Source organism: Rhinatrema bivittatum, chromosome 3 (assembly GCF_901001135.1).
Source record: "Rhinatrema bivittatum chromosome 3, aRhiBiv1.1, whole genome shotgun sequence".
NCBI classification, from domain to species: domain Eukaryota; kingdom Metazoa; phylum Chordata; class Amphibia; order Gymnophiona; family Rhinatrematidae; genus Rhinatrema; species Rhinatrema bivittatum.
In genome coordinates, this window is record NC_042617.1 from 244,469,117 (window position 1) to 244,490,457 (window position 21,341).

General features: G+C 48.5%; 1 protein-coding gene across 6 annotated transcripts in view; it reads left to right on the forward strand.

The window, feature by feature from the left end:
* The window catches only part of SRSF7 (serine and arginine rich splicing factor 7), a 148,875-nt gene that overhangs the window by 112,065 nt on the left and 15,469 nt on the right, over positions 1 to 21,341 (forward strand). For 4 of the 6 annotated variants that reach the window (XM_029594384.1, XM_029594385.1, XM_029594381.1 and 1 more), the window contains exons 8-9: positions 6,349 to 6,393; positions 6,897 to 6,929. In XM_029594384.1, coding sequence (XP_029450244.1) covers positions 6,349 to 6,393; positions 6,897 to 6,929 — 78 coding nt within the window. The remainder of the gene's footprint in view (positions 1 to 6,348; positions 6,394 to 6,896; positions 6,930 to 21,341) is intronic. The other 2 variants (XM_029594386.1, XM_029594383.1) reach the window with 1 other exon arrangement.

Genomic DNA, 21,341 nt, shown 5'->3' on the forward strand with positions numbered 1-21,341 from the left:
GTTGGTGTGTGTTGGTCCCCTTGTTCTCGGAGAAGAGTTTCTTACCTGTAACAGGTGTTGTCAGATGACAGCATGTAAGTCTTCAAGAAACCGCTCACCACCCCAAGGAGTTGGGTTTCTTTCTTTTTTTTATCATAATTCTGTATTACAAGACTGGAGAGGGACCCATGTGGATGCATGGTATAGAGCATACTGGGCTCTAGAAACTTTGACATAAGTATTGCACATCGGGGCTCCATCTGATGTCACCATGTGAGAACTAACATCCTGCTGTCCTCAGAGCCACCTGTTACAGATAAGCAACTCTGCATTCCCTGTACGTACCAGGATCAGTCCAGGACACCTGGGTTGTGACTCCGCACCAGTAGATGGAGACAGACTAAAACTTGTGGGCGGAGCCATATAAGCCCCTGTGCCAGTCACAGCCCCTCAGTCTTACTCTGTCTCCAGTAGATGGTGCAGGTCTAGTCACAGCCCTGCCTGACCTGATTCTGGTGTTGTTAGTCAGGTTTGAATTTTTTGGGCTAGGTTTTTTGTTAGGCATAGTTGTTTATATACCAAATTGGGGTTTTCTTTTAATCCCTTAGTCTCGGGTGCCCTGCCTCCCAGGGGGGTTGAGAGGTCCTGAGGGGACTACCCTCCCCCGGTTGAGGCCGCTGCCAGGGTCGAGGACCCGGCTGGTCTAGTGGCAGCGTCAGGGGTGACACCGGGGAGCCCGGTTCACTCACCCCTGCAGGACTAGGGCTCCAGGACCCGGGACAGCGGCGTCAGCGTTTTTAAAAAAAAAAAAAAAAAAAAAAGGTTTTCTGTTTTTATTTTGTTGCGGCCGGCTCTCCGTTGCTTCGGCGTCGCTGCTCCGTCGTTTTCGTGCAGGGGGGGGCGCCGCAGGCAAGAGGGAGGTCGCCGAATTAGTTTTTTCTTTAATTTTGACGCGCCTCAGTTTTTTACTTCCCGCGGTTGCCGGCTTGCCGCGCAGTTCTTCAGGCAAGGCCTGCAGGTCGGCGCGCGCGCGTTTTTCCAGGGAGGGCCTCTGCTCGGCCTGCATCCAGGACGGTGAAGCAACGTCCGGGGCATCGCGGGGGGCTCGGGCCCGGATCGCGCGTTCGCCGCCGCGAGGGGTAGGCCCAGTAAATAGGCCTCAGGACATTTTCCCGCTCAGCGCGGGAGCGGCAGCCATTTTGGCCACCGGCAAGGAATTCTCGCGGACCGCGGCAGGCGATTCTGTTCTCCCTCCCGTGTTATCCCCGCAGCGGGGCGCGGCGGGAGGGGGCGCCGAGGAGGGGCTTCAGCCCCGGGGGGATTCCGACGCCGATTCTTCCGAATCCGGGTCGTTTTTCTGAGGATTTCGCGGGCTTGCTGCGCAAGGTACTTAAGTACAAGCGCAGCAAGCGCTCCCAAGGGGGGGGGGGGCTCTGGGGAGGGCTCCAACCAGGCCCACCGAGTAAGCGCAAGGCGAAAAAGACCGCGAGGGAAACGGCTTCCCCGGAGCGTACCTCAGGAGTCAGATCCAGAAGATTCCTCCACGGCGGATACTGATGGTCTCGAGGAGCCCCCGAGGGGGGCTGAGGAGACGGGGCGGATGGCTCCGCCCGGCGCGGGAACAGGTACCCAGGCAGCGGATGGGGATGACCCCAAGGTAGTCCGTCTGTTCCGCAGAGAGGAACTGTCGCCATTCATCCCGGCCATTCTCCAGGACCTGGGGATAGAGGCTTCACCAGTGGTGGTCCGCCAGGAGGCCAATATGGATCCAGTGTGACTGGGATACCCCGGAATTGGGGTTGAAAGTCAGCAAGGCCATGGATAAGCTCTACCCGCTCCCGGAGGAGGCGCTGGAGCTTCTGCAACTTCCAAAGGTGGATTCAGCGGTCTCCGCGGTGACGAAGAGGCCCACTATCCCGGTCACGGGGGCGACAGCCCTTTGGGATATACAAGACAGGAAGCTCGTAGTGCAGCTCAAGAAGATATTTGAGATATCCGCCCTAGGGGTGCGGGCACCAATCTGCACTAACTTCGCCATGCGCGCTAGTTTACGCTGGGCCCAGGTCCTTCAGGCGAATGCAGGCCTGTTGGCGGAGGAGGCGTCTCAGGCTGATAGAGTGGAGGCGGCAATAGCTTATGGAGCTGACGCCCTCCACAACCTGCTGCGCACCTCTGCTAGGTGCATAGTAGCCGCAGTTTCAGCGCGCCGTCTCCTGTGGCTACGCAACTGGGCAGCGGATGGCTCTTCCAAAGCCCACCTGGGTTCGTTACCTTTCAAGGAGTTGGATGATTTGATGGTTTCTCTGGGGGAGAACAGGGCATTCAAGCTGCCCGAGGATAGGGCCAGGGCGCGGCCCTCCTTTCCGGCCAGTGCCCGGTTCTGGGGGCCCAGGAAATCGCGCCCTCAAAGATCTGCCGGCTCTTCGTATAGACCATCTTCTTCCCGGAACACTCAATGGCAGCAGTCCTTTCGTGGGAAACGTTACGGGGAGCAAGGCGGGGCCCCGTCGGGTGCGGGGTCCAAGCCCTCGCATTGAACTCCGGCCGGTCCACCTCTCGTCGCGCCTGAGGCACGCCGTTCCAAATGTAGGGGCGCGGTTAACTTTATATTTCGAGGAGTGGACCAGGGTGACGTCGGGCCAGTGGGTCCTCGACGTGATAAGACACTGCTACGAGTTGGATTTTGCTCGCATCCCAGCGGACGAGTTCCTGGTCTCGCCCTGCAAGGCCCCAGGAAGAGGGCAGCGATGTTGGACACCTTCCGTTGGCTGGAAAGCTTGGGGGCCATATCCCCCGTCCCTGCCGATCGGCGCGGCTCGGGCCGTTACTCCATTTACTTCGTAGTTCCCAAGAAGGACGGCACTTCAAGGCCAATTCTGGACCTCAAAGGGGTAAACAGATGTCTTCGCGTTCCCCACTTCGAAATGGAAACGATTCGGTCAGTTATCGCTTCGGTGCGTCTGGGCGAATTTCTGGCTCCTCTGGATCTCACGGAGGCGTACCTTCACGTGGGCATTCAGCCATCGTGCCAGCAGTTTCTGAGGTTCTGCGTTCTGGGGAGGCACTACCAATTTCGGGCGCTTCCTTTTTTGATCTTGCAACGGCGCCTCGAACATTCACAAAAGTGATGGTGGTAGTGGTGGCGCAGCTGCGACGGGAAGGTCTTCTGGTTCTTCCTTACCTAGACGATTGGCTGATTCGGGCGAAGTCAGAGAGTCAGTGTCGACGGGCGGTGGACAGGGTCCTCCAGCTCTTGCAGTCCCTAGGCTGGGTGGTCAATTACAACAAAAGTTATTTGGCTCCCACTCAGTCCTTGGAATATCTGGGGGCCTTATTCGACACAAAACGGGGCAGGGTAATCCTCTCTCAAGATCAGATATGCAAACTGCAATCTCAGGTGCGGCGTCTGTTGTCTCTTCGCTGTCCACGAGTCTGCGATTACCTGACGGTGCTGGGGTCTATGGCTTCAACGCTCGCGTTGGTACCCTGGGCGTTCGCTCACCTGCGGCCATTGCAGTCTTCTTTGCTGTCCCGTTGGACACCAGTTTCGGAGGATTTCTACCTACCGCTCCCGCTTGTGGGTCCGGCGAGATCCAGTCTTCTTTGGTGGCTGGATCCAAGTCATCTGTCCTGTGGCGTATCCCTTCTCGTTCCCGACTGGACGGTGGTGGCCACGGATGCCAGTCTCTCCGGCTGGGGAGCAGTTTGCCTAGGGAAGTCGGTGCAAGGTCGTTGGTCAGCGTCGCAAGCTCAATGGTCCATCAACCGCCTCGAGACCAGAGCGGTCTGTCTGGCTCTCCAAGCCTTCATACCCTTGGTGCGGGGACAGGCGGTCCGAGTACTGTCAGACAACGCAACCACCGTGGCCTACATCAATCGTCAAGGAGGGACGAGAAGTCCACTGGTGGCGGAAGAGGTGAGAATTTTGATGGCCTGGTCGGAACAACATCTCAGCAGCATAGCAGCGTCTCACATTGCCGGGGTCGACAACGTGCAGGCGGATTTCTCAGCAGGCATCGTCTAGATCCCGGAGAGTGGGAACTGGCGGACGAGGCGTTTCTGCTCCTCTGCAGGACGTGGGGAGTTCCCCACTTGGATCTGATGGCCACGTGGCACAACGCGAAGGCTCCGCGTTTTTTTACAGTCGGCGTCGAGAGCGGGGAGCAGAGGGCGTCGATGCGCTGGTGCTCCCTTGGCCGCCGGATGTACTGCTGTACGTGTTTCCCCCGTGGCCACTGATCGGCAAGATCCTGCGGCGCGTAGAATTGCACCCATCCAACGTGATCATGGTGGCACCGGAGTGGCCACGCCGTCCATGGTTTGCAGACCTCATTCAGTTGTCGGTGGGGGCTCCCCTTCGTCTCCACGGCTTCGCGGGGCTGCTTCATCAGGGCCCCGTCTGTTTGGAGGATGCGGATCACTTTTGTCTCGCGGCATGCTTTTGAGAGGAATCGGTTAAAGAGCAAAGTTTACTCGGACGCGGTTATTGCTACGCTGCTGAGGTCCCGGAAGCAGTCTCCGTCCCTGGCTTATGTCAGGGTCTGGGTGGTTTTTGAGGATTGGTGTATGAAGCGAGGTTTGGATCCCACTGCCGCTGCGGTCTCTGATATTCTGGCTTTCCTCCAGGTGGGACTGGCCAGAGGCTTGGCGTGCAGTTCCCTACGAGTCCAAGTGGCGGCACTTGGTTGTTTGCGGGGGAAGGTCGGGGGGATCCCCTCTGGCTCTTCACCCGGATATAGTCCATTTCCTGAAGGGGGCTCAGCATCTCCGTCCTCCCTTGCGTCCTTCCTGTCCGGCTTGGAATCTTAATTGGGTTCTTTCTGCCTTATGTTTGGCACCGTTTGAGCCTTTTGCAGCGCTCTACTGTCAAGGATCTCACGTTGAAGACCGTGTTTCTGGTGGCGATTTCTTTGGCACGCCGTATCTCGGAATTGCAGGCGTGGTCATGTAGGGAGCCGTCCTTGCGACTCTCCGCCACAGGCGTTTCCTTGCGCACTGTCCCTTCTTTCTTCCGAAGGTCGTCTCGGCTTTTCATTTGAATCAATCCGTTGAACTTCCCGCTTTCGCGGTCGGGGAGTCGTCGGATCCGAAGACGAGAGACTTACGAAAGCTGGATGTGAGGAGGTCCCTCCTTCGCTATCTGGAGGTCACTAATCCTTTTCGGATAATGGATCATCTGTTTGTCCTCCTTTCTGGTCCCAAGAAAGGGGCTGCAGCGTCTCGCACGACGATCGCCCGTTGGCTCTAAGAGGCCATAGGCTCAGCGTACTTTGTACGGGGAAAGACTCCGCTGGTGGGTCTTAGGGCTCATTCGACAAGGTCTCACGCTGCGTCCTGGGCGGAGTCTTCTCAGGTGTTGCCCCAAGAGATTGTAGGGAGGCTACTTGGCAGTCGTTGCATACCTTCGTCAGACATTACCGTCTGGATGTTCAGGCCGCTGAGGTCGGAGGGTTTGGAGAGAGGGTTCTCCGAGCAGGACTCTCTGCTTCCCACCCTCGGTAAGTTGGCTCTGGTACATCCCAGGTGTCCTGGACTGATCCTGGTACGTACAGGGAAAGGAAAATTAGTTTCTTACCTGATAATTTTCGTTCCTGTAGTACCAAGGATCAGTCCAGGATCCCGCCCGCTGACGGAGAGTCTGCTCATTGTTGTTTCCTTGCGCTCACCGCTTGTTCGCTCTCCCGGTTGGGGAGTCCGGTTCCCGCAGGGGTTGGAATTGTTTCCGATTAAATGGCAAGTTTTGCTAGTTAGCTATGGTTGCCCCTTTGGGTTTCTACTTTGACATTACGTATGACTGAGGGGCTGTGACTGGCACAGGGGCTTATATGGCTCCGCCCACAAGTTTTAGTCTGTCTCCATCTACTGGTGTGGAGTCACAACCCAGGTGTCCTGGACTGATCCTTGGTACTACAGGAACGAAAATTATCAGGTAAGAAACTAATTTTCCTTTGCCTGTTCTATTAGTTTTTTTTCCCTTGGAAGCACTCTGATTTTTACCTGGGGGGCTGAGGAAAAGTTTAGTGTATTTTAAATGTTTTAGCTTGTTACATAGAATACTGGCAGGCTGAGGTCAGCTTAGGAACCTATAAGAGTAATGTCAGCAAACCTGTTGGTCTGTCTCCATCTGCTCGTTGGGAGGTATAACCCATGTGACTGGACTGGTCTGGCTGGTCTCGAGGAAAGCAAATTCAGGTAAGAACTAATTTCTCTTGATGCAAGTTGCACACTATTAAAATCTGTACCACCATTGCAAGCTTTTTCAGCAAAGTTGTATTTTGTTATCAGAACTAGGTCCTTTTTTTTTCTTTTACCTAGAGTTGCTGCACTCTACCACATTGAGCTGTTTTTATTTTTTTTTCTTCTGTTTAGGTCTATGTCCAATGATAGAGCTAAGTCTGGTTCACCTATCAAAAGGTTAGGATTTAATGGTGAAATCAGAACATTTCAAAATTCTGCATTCAAATTTATAAGGCCCTATTTTAAAAGGAACAAATCAAGGGTTTTCCTAACTGATTTTGCATGTACTCAGATCTGTAAGTCAGATGAAAATCATTAAAAGCTTATTTAAAAAATAAATTGACTGTGGCACAAAATCCTAGTGATTGGAGCTTTAAGGATATTTTATCTGCTTCAGGTATTCAACAGTGCTACCCACTATGTTGCGAACTACTGCAGACTTACATGCCAAATATAAATTTCATTGTGTCTTGTAGCATATAATTTGATTTTGAGTTCTTGAAAAAGTGAGTAGCTGATTATGCATGACAGTTCAATAATCTGTCCATGGGTATATGGTTTCCAAATGGTAACAGTAAAAAATCCAATACTTCTGGAAGAAATAGATTTCAACACATGTAGGTATAAGAGGATGTTGGATTTTTATTATGAAAGATTATATATATTTTTTTGTTTCATAGATCAAAGTCCAGATCACCATCGTTAAAGAGAAGGTAAGTTGAAACTGCTTTCTATAAGCTAGTATGATCACTCAGTGTAGATTGACAAGGAGTATGATGTAATTTCTTCAGCTATTGGCTTTGTTTATGCTTCCTAAGCACTTTATTACTGTTTTTTTATCATGATGGTAGTTTAAATAATCTTGAATAGATTTTTGTTAAAGTTGTCAAATATCCAGTTTAGTTCTATCATTATTCAATACAATTTTTATTACTCTTAATTGTTTAATCTGTGGAAATGTAATTACCGTATTGTTTGCTCCATAAGATGCACTTTTTTCCCCCCAAATGTGGGGAGAAAATGTCTGCGTCTTATGGAGCGAATATGAAAAACTACAATTTTTTGTCCCCATTCCCTATCCCAACCCTTTAAATTAATTAACTACAACCCCCCCCCCCCCCCGCCCCGCAAGACTTGCCAAAGTCCCTGGTGGTCCAGCAGGGGTCTGGAGCGATCTCCTGCACTCAGGCCGTCAGCTGTCAGTATTCAAATGGCACTGATGGTCTTTGCCCTTACTATGTCACTGGGGCTACCGGTGCCATTGGTCGGCCCCTGTCACATGGTAGGAACAATGGAAGGCCGTGCCATCTTGTACTCCTACCATGTGACAGGGGCAGACCAATGGCACCAGTAGCCCCAGTTACATAGTAAGGGCAAAGACCATCAGCGCCATTTTGAATACTGGCAGCCGACGGCAGGTCTTTGGGGGGGGGGGTCAGAAGGGTGGGGGGGTTGTATTAAATTTAAAGGGTTGGGAGGGGAATGGGGACAAAACATTTTATGCCCTACCCTAATTTGCTCCATAAGATGCACAGACACCCTGTAACAGAGCTGGTTTAGCGCACCTTTTTTTTTTTTTTTAATTTTCCCGCTCTGAATCCTAGGTGCGTCTTATGGAGCGAAAAATACGGTATCCTTGAATGTTCAAATTAGTAATAGGAGCCACAGGTTTTATAAATTGGTCACTGTAATGTACAGAATATTGCAACAGAACTACTTGCAATTTTTCCCATTTTACATGTATGGTCTAGTTTGCTGTTATGCAAGTTCATAACAAACCCTCTCCAGCTGGTCTTTTTAAAGATTACTTGTAGGCAGCTGATAACCTTTATTTTCTGTCAATAAGCAGGTTGAATTAGCCATAACGTGGCACCAAACAGATCTCTCATAGCTTGTAGAGGTTTTGCCTTACTGAGAATGTGTGGGAATAATACCCACTCCGGCATTGCTTTGTGAACCTTCTCAGTCTTTTTTTTTTTTTTTTTTGTCAGTGCTGGCACAGACATGTACCTCTTATCTTTTTCTTAAAGATATTTCTAAACTTTAAAGTTGTTTTTCTGCCTCAGCAGCCCCCCAAAAGGAAAATTAATTTCTTACCTGATAATTTTCATTCCTGTAGTACCACGGATCAGTCCAGACACCTGGGTTTTGCCTCCCCTCCAGCAGATGGAGTCAGAAGTTTTCTCAAACAACCCTGCCATATACACTAAGGTGCCACCCACTGTCCCTCAGTCTTTCGTAATGTCAAAGCAGAATGGAATAAAAAACAAACTATACAACTAACTGCTTCCTTTTATAAAAAGGCATAGTCAAACCCCCCAACGGGGAGCAGAACTCTCAACCAATGGAACAAGTGATAAGGTAGAACCAATCTCCAGACAAGAGAACATACGAGCAGATTCTCCGTTACTTTAGTGTAGCCATGGGCTGGGCTCTGGACTGATGTGGTACTACAGGAACGAAAATATCAGGTAAACTAATTTTCCTTTCCCTGTACGTACCCGGATCAGTTCAGACACCTGGGATGTACCAGAGCCAACTTATCAAGGGTGGGATCCAGAGAGGCCCGCTCGGAGCACCCCTTCTCCAAGTCCCCCCGGAATTTGAAGCTTGAACATCCAATAGGTAATGCGTTGCAAAAGTGTGCAACGATTTCCAAGTAACCGCCCTGCAAATTTCCTGGGGCGACACGATAACATTCCGCCCAAGAAGCAGCATGTGACAGTGTAGAATGGCACGAAGGCCCACCGGAACAGTTTTCCCACGCAGTAAATATGCAGAACAGATAGCTTCCTTCAGCCAGCAAGCTATCGTAGTCTTTGAGGCCATACCCCCTCTTTTCGGACCACTCCACAATACAAAGAGATGGTCGGAAAGGATTCGTAACCTCTAGGTATTGCATCAAAGCCCTGTGAACATCTAGTTTCCGTAAATCCCGTACCATAGGATCTGAACGCTCCACCTCTGAAAAGGATGGAAGCTCAACCAACTGATTCAAGTGAAAAGACACCACCTTTGGTAGAAAGGAGGGAACTGTCCACAAAGACACCCCTGAATCCGAAATCTGCAAGAAAGGCTCCCTATATGACCATGCCTGCAATTCAGACACCTGATGGGCCGAAAAAATCGCAATCAAGAATGCCTCCTTCAGCGTTGTCCTCTTATAGGCTCAAAAGGCGATGAGAAAAAGACAGCACAAAGTAGCGGCGAGCTGGCGCACACCACACAAACACTTTTTTTTTTTTTTTTTACATAAAAGGAAAACTACAAAAAGCTTGCCAGTCGCTGTCCCTGGTTCTGGATGCTCCCGCTCCTGGGGGGGGGTGTGAGTGAGCCAGGCTCCCTGGTATCACCCCCGGTGCTGCTGACCCGTAAGTGCAGGGTCCTCAACCCTTGGCAGCGGCTTCGACCAGGGGGATGTCCCCTCTGGACCTTACAACCCCCTGGGAGGCTCTCAGAACTGCTAATGAGGGACTTGCTCTCTGACTTTTTTTAAACTTAAGAGAGCTCACCAAAAAGTACCATCAAGACCCTGACTAAATTCTACACTACCAACTCATCAGGGAATCAGAAGAGACTGTGGGTTTTGCACCACCACCATCTGGAGACAGAGTAAGACTGGGGGGACTTTGGGTGGCACCTTAGTATATATGGCAGGGTTGTTTGAGAACTTCTGCCTCCATCTGCTGGAGGGGAGGCAAAACCCAGGTGTCTGGACTGATCCGGGTACGTACAGGGAACGGCCCTTTTCAGTGCTACTTAATTTTTTTTTTAAATATTCATCAGAATCTTACAAGAAAAGGCAATAGTAAATAGATTTAAAGATGATCTCTGACACAAATGTCCATTATAGATAGACATGAACTTTTATCGCTGCCTGGGTCCAGACCACAACCAAGCAAATTGTTACAATTGTGGACAGATGTCCTGCAAATGCAGTTGTCTAGGGCCTGGAAAATAGAGGAACCGTAGAAGCCTCAGTAAGTCATCTTCCTGAAGTGCAGTTTCATCTGCCTCACTGGGAAAAGAATTGGGCACCAGCCCCTCTAAAATATCTCCCTTGTTGGTAGAACAGGCCAGTTGAGTAAACATGGCCATCATATGTTACAGAAAAGGCTGCAAAAAGAATCACCAGAGATTCAGGTGCTGAAGAAACAAAAGTTCAAGTGCATTGGTGCTGTAGACACAAGTCTTGACCCTGAGTCTGACCATTGATCAACACTTTTGCCCGATAAACATTTGGAAGCATTGATGCCTCATACTGCAATTTCTCTTCTGTTCACTAAGGGTTATGTCCTTTCATCCAGCAGTTGGGAGGCAGGTTTTTTTTACGCCACCTATACATCATACATAGAACACAGGCAGTGTTCTCTGCCTCCAGCTGCTGGATAAGTTTTTCAAAGCCAAGAAATTTAAATTTAATGGATAGCCTAGACTGACTGAATGTCGGTCTAGAAAAGCTTTAAATAAATAGCCTTTATACTTTGTGGCTTTTAAGCCCTGGCTTCTTCCATTTACTTTCAGGCGTTGCTCCTGTGGATGTTCCTGCAGTGAAACGTGCCCAGACTGCTGGGTTTTTTAGCTCCTATCCTTATTGATTACAGTTTTGGTAGAGCACTGAAAACTTTGAGGGGAAAACTTTTAAGCTCTTACCTGCAGCTGCTTGTTCTGTCAAGTTAGATCTGACTCTTAAACTTAATCATTGCTTTAATGTCTGGTAAGAGTTGCCACTGCTGTTCTGTGGTTGTAAATGTTCCTCTCTGAGTGAAGGCACTTCGGTCAGTTTGCTGCAATAAGAATGATTTTCCTGAGGCACCTTGTTTGACTCCCCCGTTTAAAAAAAAAAAAAAAAAAAAAAAAATTTTTTTTGGTTAAGGGGTCATGATGAATGGTTTCTTTGCTTCGGTGTTTGCTTCGGAGGATGTTGGTGAGGTACCCGTAATGGAGAGTGTTTTCATGGGTGGTGATTCTGATGGACTAAATCAGGTGGGCCTGATTGACAGACTGGTAAATCACCTGGACCAGATGGTATACAACCCAGATTTCTGAGGGAACTAAAAAATGAAATTTCAGACCTATTAGTACTATCATTAAAATCATCTATTGTACCTGGGAGGGCGGTGACGTCACCGACAGATGGCAGCCTGAACCGGAGCTCCGGAGCACCAATACTGAGCTTTTAAAATATCTGTCCATCCTCCCTCGAAACGAGTAATTTTTCACACTGAGGTACTCAGCATTTTAGAGAGCATGGCTGCAAAAAGAAAAGGCACAGATCTGAGCCAGTTTTCCTACACTAAAGGCACCAGCGCTAAAGGGGGCCTGGAGGAGCACGGAGAGCCTGAGGACACAGTACCCAATGAGGCCGACGAACGCCTTTCCTCAGCGGATGAACTTGCACACAACCTACCTTGATGCCCACCCGGGATGAATTCCGCCAGTGGTTCAGTGAAATCCGGCGCGATATGAAGAACAATAAAAAGGAAATGATGGAGAAATTTGGTGAGCTCAAGGAAGAGATGGCGGAGATTGGGCGCCGCGTTGAGGACTGTGATCTCTGTTTGGACTACTAGGCAGAAAAACTCGATAAATTGCAAGCGCAGAGTGACTGGATCGCAGAAGAGGAGGCTACTCTCTCCTTAAAAATCGAAGATTTGGAGAATCGCAACCGGCGGATAAGAGGGGTACCAGAATCGGAGGCCTATCGGGATTGCCACGTGGTGGTGAAAAATATTTGCAATTTTTTTCTAAATCAAGCCGCGAACGGCACTGCTACGGCAGCGGAACAACCAATTGAGGTAGAGCGCACTGCTCCCTCGGACCCCGGTTTAATAATCAACCTCGGGACATTGTAGTATGTTTCCTGCGTTTCCCCCTTAAGGACTAGATCCTGCGCTTAGCCAGGCAGCAACAGACGTGGTCCTGGGAGGACAATCTAATCTCAATTTCCCTGTATGTACCAGGATCAGTCCAGGACACCTGGGTTGTGACTCCGCTCCAGCAACGCTTAAAAGAAGGTCAGAATACCGGGAGATCACTTCCATGCTGCGGAAAGCAGAGGCCCGTTACAGATGGCTATACCCGGTGGGAATAGCCATCACCATCAAGGGAGTGACGTCGAAAGCGAATTCTCCGGACCAAGCGGCGGCCATATTGGAGGCGGCGGGCCTACAAGCCAGAGCTCAAGCGCTGCGAGTGAACCGGGAGCGACCAGAACCCCCGAAATGGCAGCGGATTGAGAAAGGAGGGAGGCGGCTACGTCGGAACCCCGAGAGCCTGATTCCTTCCTCCATGGACGCCCCGAGTTGACTTTTTTTATTTTTAAGTTTCTCATTTCTGTTCTTGCTCACAGCTAGGCAAACAGTCAGGGAACCACTTAAGGTATCCCCGGTTACAGGTTGTATAACTCTGCATAATGTAAGAGCTAGAGTATAGTATTGGGGGGGTGGTTCAATTTGCGGGGGGCAATAAGGTTGTCCGCATTACATGGGGGGGATGTGACATACTGTGTGCTAGTTCTGGGGGCTCAGGGGGGCTGTGTACTGTTTGGGGAATGTACTGACCCTCATACCTGTGCAGGAAGACCATGGGGTTATGGTCTCTGCGAGGGGGGAAGATGGTGGGGAGGGAAGGGGGGACAGGATATATATGGGTCAGAGGGAGGGAAGGGGGGGGTGGCGTTGCAGAGATGGTATCGGGAGGAAAGGGAAGGGCATGCAGCGATACTTGTGGTTCGATCTTGGTGTATTCACAGGTCACTGGGTATTATTAATGTAGGCTTCAGGCTGTTAGTGTGTTTCCAGCATAGATCATCCTATATATTAGTATGATGTCTCTTAACATCTTATTAAACGTCAAGGGCCTTAATATACCACGGAAGCGACAATTGCTCAGACAGGAAATCCAGGCCCACACAGCTACTATTATATGTTTACAAGAAACACACTTAACCCGCAGATATGAACACCTTTTTAGTGTGGCTGGAATGGGCTCACAGCTTTTTCTCAGGCCAGTAAATATGCTGGCGTGGGTATCTTTTTTAAAAGGGGGTATGACTATATAATTAAAAGCCACGTGGAGGACCCAGAGGGCCGATACATACTGGTTAAATTCGAGTGTCAAGGGGTTCTTTACACATTTCTTAATCTTTGTGCCCCCAATTCCGATCAAGGAAAATTTTTTTGATCAAATTGATCGACTTTTAGATAGAGGGGGAGGGTCATTTGGTTCTCCTAGGGGATTTCAATGTTTCCTTGAACCCCCACCTCGACAACTCAGGTGGTAATCAGAATACTGGGGTGCCGAGGAAACTATTGGCCCTTATGAGGAAATGGAATCTTTTCGACATATGGCGCCACAGCCACCCCCAACACAGAAACTACACCTTTTTCTCAGCACCACACCACTCATACTCACCTATTGATTATTTCTTACTAGATCATATGCTGTTAGCCCAGGTTAAGCAGACTAATATTCATCACATTACCTGGTCCGATCATGCACCGATAGACTTAAAACTGTATGATGGGAGGAAGGGGGGTGGGTTCTGCCCATGGAAATTGAATGACTCTATTATCCAAGACAAGGAGTTCTGTAAGACATTATATAATAACATTTCTCAATATCTGTCCTCCAATGAGGGTTCCCCCACATTAGTATGGGAGTGTCTGAAAGTGGTGACACAAGGCTATTTAATAGCGCAGGGGGCCAAAAACAAACGGGACCACTTGCAGGCCAGGGCAAAGCTATTGAGTGAAATCGCTAGTCTGGAAACTAACCACAAAAAAACCCTATCGAAAAAAATATATGCCAAACTCCATCTCTTAAGGCGCGACTTACAGGAGATGGCGAATGCAGAGTTACCTGCCAAGGCGGCAATACTAACACGGGAACGATTTGAATGGGGCAATCGTTCCGGTAAGTTACTTGCCAGATACTTGAAACAAAAAGTATTACAAAATCAGATTCTGGAGATTCGGGATACGGATGATACTCTGTTAAAATCCCCTCCAGAAATACGTCTCCACTTCCAGCACTTTTATCAAACGTTATATGCAGCTAACCCTTCTATTTTACCAGAGCAGATCAGAGACTATTTAGGAGACATAGAGCTACCGCAGCTTACTGATGAGGAGAAGCTTTTCCTGGACAAAGATTTCTTCATTAGAGATCTCGCGGGCTATTAAGGAGCTTAAAATTAACAAGGCACCCGGATTGGATGGGTTTACCCCACAATTTTATAAGACAATGGCATCTTCCTTACTTGCCCCTTTGAATGCACTGTTCAACTCCCTGCGCACTGGAGGCCATATTCGTCCCGAAGCTAATGTTGTGGGCATTACTATTTTGGGCAAACCGGGAAGGGATCTTACCAAATGTGGGTCCTATCGGCCAATTTCGCTTATTAATATAGACCTCAAACTATTGGCCAAGATCCTATTGTACCGATTGAATACGATACTACCACAGCTGATTCACGCCAATCAATCAGGTTTTATACCCGGCCGTATGGCGGCGGACAATACACAGAAAATTATAGATTTGATTGGCTGGGCTAGGGAGAACTCAAATCCTATGGTTCTACTCTCAGTGGACGCAGAAAAGGCATTTGACGTGGTGCATTGGCCTTTCCTGTTTCAAACACTCACAGCTATGAATTTTGGCCCCTATTTTCTCACTTGGTTGGAGCAACTATATGACAACCCTAGGGCAAGAGTTAAGGTCAATGGCACATATTCCGAAGCCTTTCCTATTGCTAGGGGAGCGCGGCAGGGATGCCCGCTTTCCCCACTGCTTTTTGCGTTTTCTAGAACCGCTGGCTATTAAAGTACGGGCGAACACTAGAATTAGTGGCATCGTAGTAGGGGCACAGGAATACAAAATGTCCATGTTTGCGGACGACATTCTGTTCACCCTGGTCAATCCATCCAGTTCTTTAGGAACGACATTGGAAGAACTGCAGGCTTTCGGTAAAGTATCCGGTTTCACGTTAAATGTTGATAAATCGGAAATCCTAAATGTAACTACCCCACCAGCAGAGTTAGCTGTATTGAAATCAAAATTTCCGTTTAAATGGGCATCTTAAAAGATTAAATATCTTGGGATATATATAATAGTGCTGATATGGAGGAGTTATATTCTTTAAACTATCCTCCTCTCCTTCAGAAACTCTTTAAAGATTTAGACCGGTGGTCTGACCTTTACCTATCATGGTTCGGTCGCATTGCTACTATAAAAGTGAATGTGCTACCCAGGCTGAACTACCTGTTTCAGTCGATTCCCATAGATATTCCGACTTCCCAAATTAAGAAATGGCAGCAGAAAATCTTCTCCTTTATATGGAAGAGAAGGCCACCTAGGATATTTCAGGCAACACTATATAGGTCAAAACTTAGTGGGGGGCTGGGAGTTCCAAATCTTAGATGGTACCTTACAGCTGCTCAATTTCACACCATATTCGACTGGCATAGGTCTAAAGACCAAAGGCAATAGGTTGATATTGAGCAGAACATATCAGGGGGAACTCCGCTCCGCGCATTGATTTGGCAACCGAGAGACACAAGACCCCCTTTGACCACGCTACCGATGGCCACTACCACCACCTTAATGAGTTGGGAAAAATGGAAGACTCGGTTCGTGGGAACCAGACGATATTTCTATAGCTCCCATATTTGTACTAATGCCCACTTTGCAGTGGGCAGACAATCTGCATATTTTAAAGCGTGGGAGGAGAGAGGGATACTGACTCTGGGTCACGTGTGGGGTGGGCGGGCTATCCTTCCCTATCCAGAACTCTGCTAGATATCATCTACCAGAGGTGGATAGACTTCCATATCTTCAGCTTCGCCACTTTTTCCAAGCTGAAAATGTAGCTAGCGATCTTGCACTTGGAAAGACCCAGATGGAGAACTGGTGTGCTCAAGCAGATATGCTTTAAGGGGGTGATTTCCCAGGTGTACAGCTTCCTCAGTAAAGCTCCCCAAACTAAACCGGTTTTTATTAGAGCCTGGGAAACAGATCTGGGCAAGACCTTATCTGAGGATACATGGGATTCCGTCTTCTTGCATACAAAAAAATGCTTAGCCTATGTCGCTCTGGCAGAGAATAGTTACAAAATTCTGTTACGTTGGTATTTTACACCAGAGCGTATTCATAGGATACGGGCTACCTGCAGTCCGATGTGCTGGAAGGGTTGCGGTCACATTGGCTCGTTCTTTCACATGTGGTGGACCTGCCCTAAAATAGTCACCTTTTGGCAATATATTACACGCCTTATCCGTGAGATCTCTGGAGTTGTCTTACTAACCCCTGAATCAATGGTGTTGAATATTCCCCTTGATGTTCCAGCAAATAAATTAAAACTGGGTCACTTCATTATAATGGCAGCTCGTAGGGAACTGGCTAGATATTGGCGAACGGAGAAAATACCATCGGGGTGGATCTCAGACTCCAACTAGCCAAATTGGGGTCTGTCCACAAGGCAATTGCTGCTCACAATCCCCACAACCAGCATATCTTGCATGCTTTACAGCTGCTCTTTGTTTGGTTGGCCCAGACAGACTCCTAGGATATGTTTATTATGTTTATTAAATTATGTTCATTGGTGCGATCAGCTTGAATTCATGATGCTTCCAATATGCCTATACAAGCGGTCAATCCAGTCCTCATAAATACCATTCTGCAATGGGAGAGGGGGGGGGGGAATAGGAGAAAGGGAGTTAATTTAGGGGAGGGGGAAAAAGTGGGTCATACACTTTGTATTTTTGTATCTTTTATCTCAATGTATTCGGTTCTGCTGTACAAAAGTTGCTCTTTCTTGTGAAGTGATGACACCAATAAACATTAAATAAAAAAAAAATCATCCATTGTACCTGAAGACTGGAGGATAGCAAATGTAACCCCAATATTTGGAAGGGGCTCCAGGGGCGATCCGGGAGACTGCAGACCGGTTGGCCTGACTTCGGTGCCAGGAAAAATAGTGGAAAGTGTTCTAAACATCAAAATCACAGAACATATAGAAAGACATGGTTTAATGGAACAAAGTCAGCATGGCTTTACCCAGGGCAAGTCTTGCCTCACAAATCTGCTTCACTTTTTTGAAGGAGATAATAAACATGTGGATAATGGTGAACCGGTAGATGTAGTATACTTGGATTTTCAGAAGGCGTTTGACAAAGTTCCTCATGAGAGGCTTCTAGGAAAAGTAAAAAGTCATGGGATAGGTGGCGATGTCCTTTCGTGGATTGTAAACTGGCTAAAAGACAGGAAACGGAGTAGGATTAAATGGACAATTTTCTCAGTGGAAGGGAGTGGGCAATAGAGTGCCTCAGGGATCTGTATTGGGACCCTTACGTTTCAATATATTTATAAATGATCTGGAAAGAAATATGAGTGAGATCAAATTTGCAGATGACAAAATTGTTCAGAGTAGTTAAATCACAAGCAGATTGTGATAAATTGCAGGAAGACCTTGTGAGACTGGAAAATTGGGCATCCAAATGGCAGATGAAATTGAATGTGGATAAGTGCAAGGTGATGCATATAGGGAAAAATAACCCATGCAATAATTACAGAATGTTGGGTTCCATATTAGGTGCTACAACCCAAGAAAGAGAACTAGGTGTCTTAGTGGATAACACATTGAAATCGTCGGTTCAGTGTGCTGCGGCAGTCAAAAAAGCAAACAATCAGGCCTATCCTGTAAAGTGCGGCTGCGTTTACCCTGCTCCTAAGCCGCTTTTAACTCACGTTTCGGCCGCGTTAGCCCTTCCTGCGATCCCGAATCCCCTTTAACCTACTCCTACCGCGTCCTAAATTCCCCGGGCAACCCCTTCCGCCCGCGGCATGTATATTGCATGCAAACGAGCGAATTAGCGCGATATTGCATGCAAACGAGCCAATTAGCTATTCCCCTAGCATCCCGTAACCCGCGCCCCGACTATCGCTACCTTTCCCTGCCGTTTTGTCGCGCGTTTAACCTGCAAACTTACCGCCTACCCTGATCCAGGCGGTAGAGGCATGGGTAAGGGTAGGTGGCAAGCTTTCCCCCAGCCCCCGCTCACCTGCCCCGGCCGCGATCATGGGTGCCGGTCTCCGTGGCAGCCCCAGTCCTCTCCCCTCTTCCCGAAGCCAAAAAAAAGCGAAAAAAACGTTGCAGCCTGGCTGCAACGTTTTTTCCGCTTTTTTTTGGCTGCAACGTTTTTTCCGCTTTTTTTTGGCTGCAACGTTTTTTTCGCTTTTTTTGGCTTCGGGAGGAGGGGAGAGGACTGGGGCTGCCAAAAAAACGCTTTCCCCCGTGCAAGTAAGTTGCTTCCCCGCTTCAGTTCTTCTTCCCCCTCCCAGAGCAGGGCGCGAAAAGCAGCCTTGCTCTGGGACGGGGGAAAATAGAAACTGAGCAGCGAAGCTAAAAAAAAAACCAAAAGCAATTTTGGTTTTTTTTTTTTCAAAATTGACAATTTTGGTTTTTTTCAAAAGCGACTTACTTTTGGGATCTGTCAAGATCCCCAAAAGTAAGTCGCTTTTGGACGCCGGCAAAACTTATCTTTTTTTGCAGCCATCAGCAGGAACACGATCTGGCTCCCGTAGCTCCTCCCAACAAGATGGCCGCCTGCACAGGGAAAGCGTACAATTGGCCGCTGAAGATGTGGCGTCACATCCCATGACACCAAACGTCGTGACGTCACGTCTTCAGCAGCCAATTGTACGCTTTCCCCGTGCAGGCGGCCATCTTGTTGGGAGGAGCTACAGGAGCCAGATCGTGTTCCTGCTGATGGCTGCAAAAAATAAGTTTTGCCGGCGTCCAAAAGCGACTTACTTTTGGGATCTTGACAGATCCCAAAAGTAAGTCGCTTTTGAAAAAAAACAATTTGCTCCCCTTTTTTTTTTTTGCTTCGCCGCTGTCACCTCTTCTCCCCCCTCCCGGAGCAGGGCGCGAAAGCAGCCTTGCTCCGGGAGGAGGGAGAACAGACTGACAGCGGTCAGGTCGGGTCCGGGTTGGGGGGTCGGGTCCGGGCTGGGGGAAAGCTTCGCCGCTGTCATCTCTCTCCCCTCCTCCCGAAGCAGGTCTTGCTCCGGGAGGGGGGGAGAAGCGCTGTCGGGTCAGATCAGATGGAAAAGTAAGTTGCTTCGCCGCTGTCATCTCTCTCTCCACCTCCCGGAGCAAGGCCTGCTTCGGGAGGAGAGGAGAGAGATGACAGCGGCGAAGCAACTTATTTTTGCATCCGATCGGACCAGACTTCCTGGTATCTGTCATTTCAAATGACATTTGAAATGACAGATACCAGCGTGGCGTGAAGCCTTAGGCCCGCGCACCCAGGATCCTGTATAGACGCTCTATCCAGTATCCTGGGTTGCGCGGGACTAAGGCTTTTCGGACGCGGCTTACATTTACATATAATTAGGCTTCAGGATCGAGCGGTAGGTGAGCTGCACTGTGCGGGCGGTAACCGCGGGTGCCGTAGGCACTAACGCAGCTCTTCCTACCGCTCGGTACTGGATCACCCTGAATGTTGGGAATTATTAGAAAGGGAATGGTGAATAAAACAGAAAATGTCATAATGCCTCTGTTTCGCTCCATGTTGAGACTGCACCTTGAATACTGTGCACAATTCTGGTCGCCGCATCTCAAAAAAGATATAATTGCGATGGAGAAGGTACAGAGAAGGGCTACCAAAATAAGGGGAATGGAACAGCTCCCCTATGAGGAAAGACTAAAGAGTTTAGGACTCTTCAGCTTGGAGAAGAGACGGCTGAGGGGGGATATAATAAGAGATGTTTAAAATTATGACATGTCTAGAACGGGTAGATGTGAATCGGTTATTTACTCTTTTGGATAGTAGACTAGGGGGCCTCCATGAAGTTAGCATGGGGCACATTTAAAACTAATCGGAGAAAGTTCTTTTTTACTCCACGCACAATTTAAACTCTGGAATTTGTTGCCAAAAGATGTGGTTAGTGCAGGATTGGATAAGTTCTTGGAGAAGTCCATTACCTGCTATTAAGTTCACTTAGAGAATAACCATTGCCATTAGCAATGGTAACATGGAATAGATTTTAGTTTTTGGGTACTTGCCAGGTTCTTATGGCCTGGATTGGCCACTGTTGGAAACAGGATGCTGGGCTTGATGGACCCTTGGTATGACCCAGTATGGCATTTTCTTATGTTCTTAATGACCTCAGCTGCTAGTGAGACACTGGAATCAGCGGGTCTAATAGCTAGACTCTGTGGCCATTTTGAAACTGCAATGATCCATGCCATCAGTGAAGGGAGGCATTGCGTTAGCTCAAGGGCTGCTGAAGTTGCCAGAACAGGATTTACATCTAAAGCGATTACCAGGAAGTACCTAACACTAGCAGGGGTACCCACTAGCCTGGTCCCGCCCCCCGATTCCTGCATCAGGCATTTCAAGTCCTGCAGGAACAGTGAAATTGGGGGGGGGGGGGGAATCCTTCTTAGGGTTGCTCTCCTGCATTAGAAATGGCCAAATCTCAGAAGAGGAAGAGAATAGAGCCATAGGAATTTAGTCTCTAGGGCTGGATTGCCCTATTTAAAGTTTAATGAAGTGTAGGAAGTAATCTAAAATCTATGTAAGGAGAGATTCAATTGGGTATAGAAGAGCAGATTAGGTTATTTCATAAGGAGGAAATAACTGTGCTAATAGCACAGGTATCCTTAGCTTTGCGATTATCTGATAAAGTCCAGCACACCCCAGGTTGGGGTCCAATTTTGAGAGGGATATGTAGATCAGTGTCTGCCTTTCTGTTGTATCCAGAGATTGAGGCCATGGTTCTCTCTGAATGGGAGACACCAGAAAAAATACATGTGGAGTCCTGATGGAGAATTCATAAGAGGTTTCTAGCCTATGGCATTTGTATTCAGCAAACTCTAGTCACACAGAGTGTACACATCAGGATTTTCTAAACCAAGGATCCCCTCCATGGTCACAAGCTTCATCATTGGAGTTGTGGATCAATGTTCACTTCTAGATTCCAAAGAGGCACCAGGAATTCCCTCCAATTGACACCCCCTTCCTCCCTCCCAGAACACTTGTCTCCCACGGAAGACTTTTCCTACTCCAGAGGAAAAGTTCTCCGAGTGAATGTATGTAAAGCAAAGACCCACATGC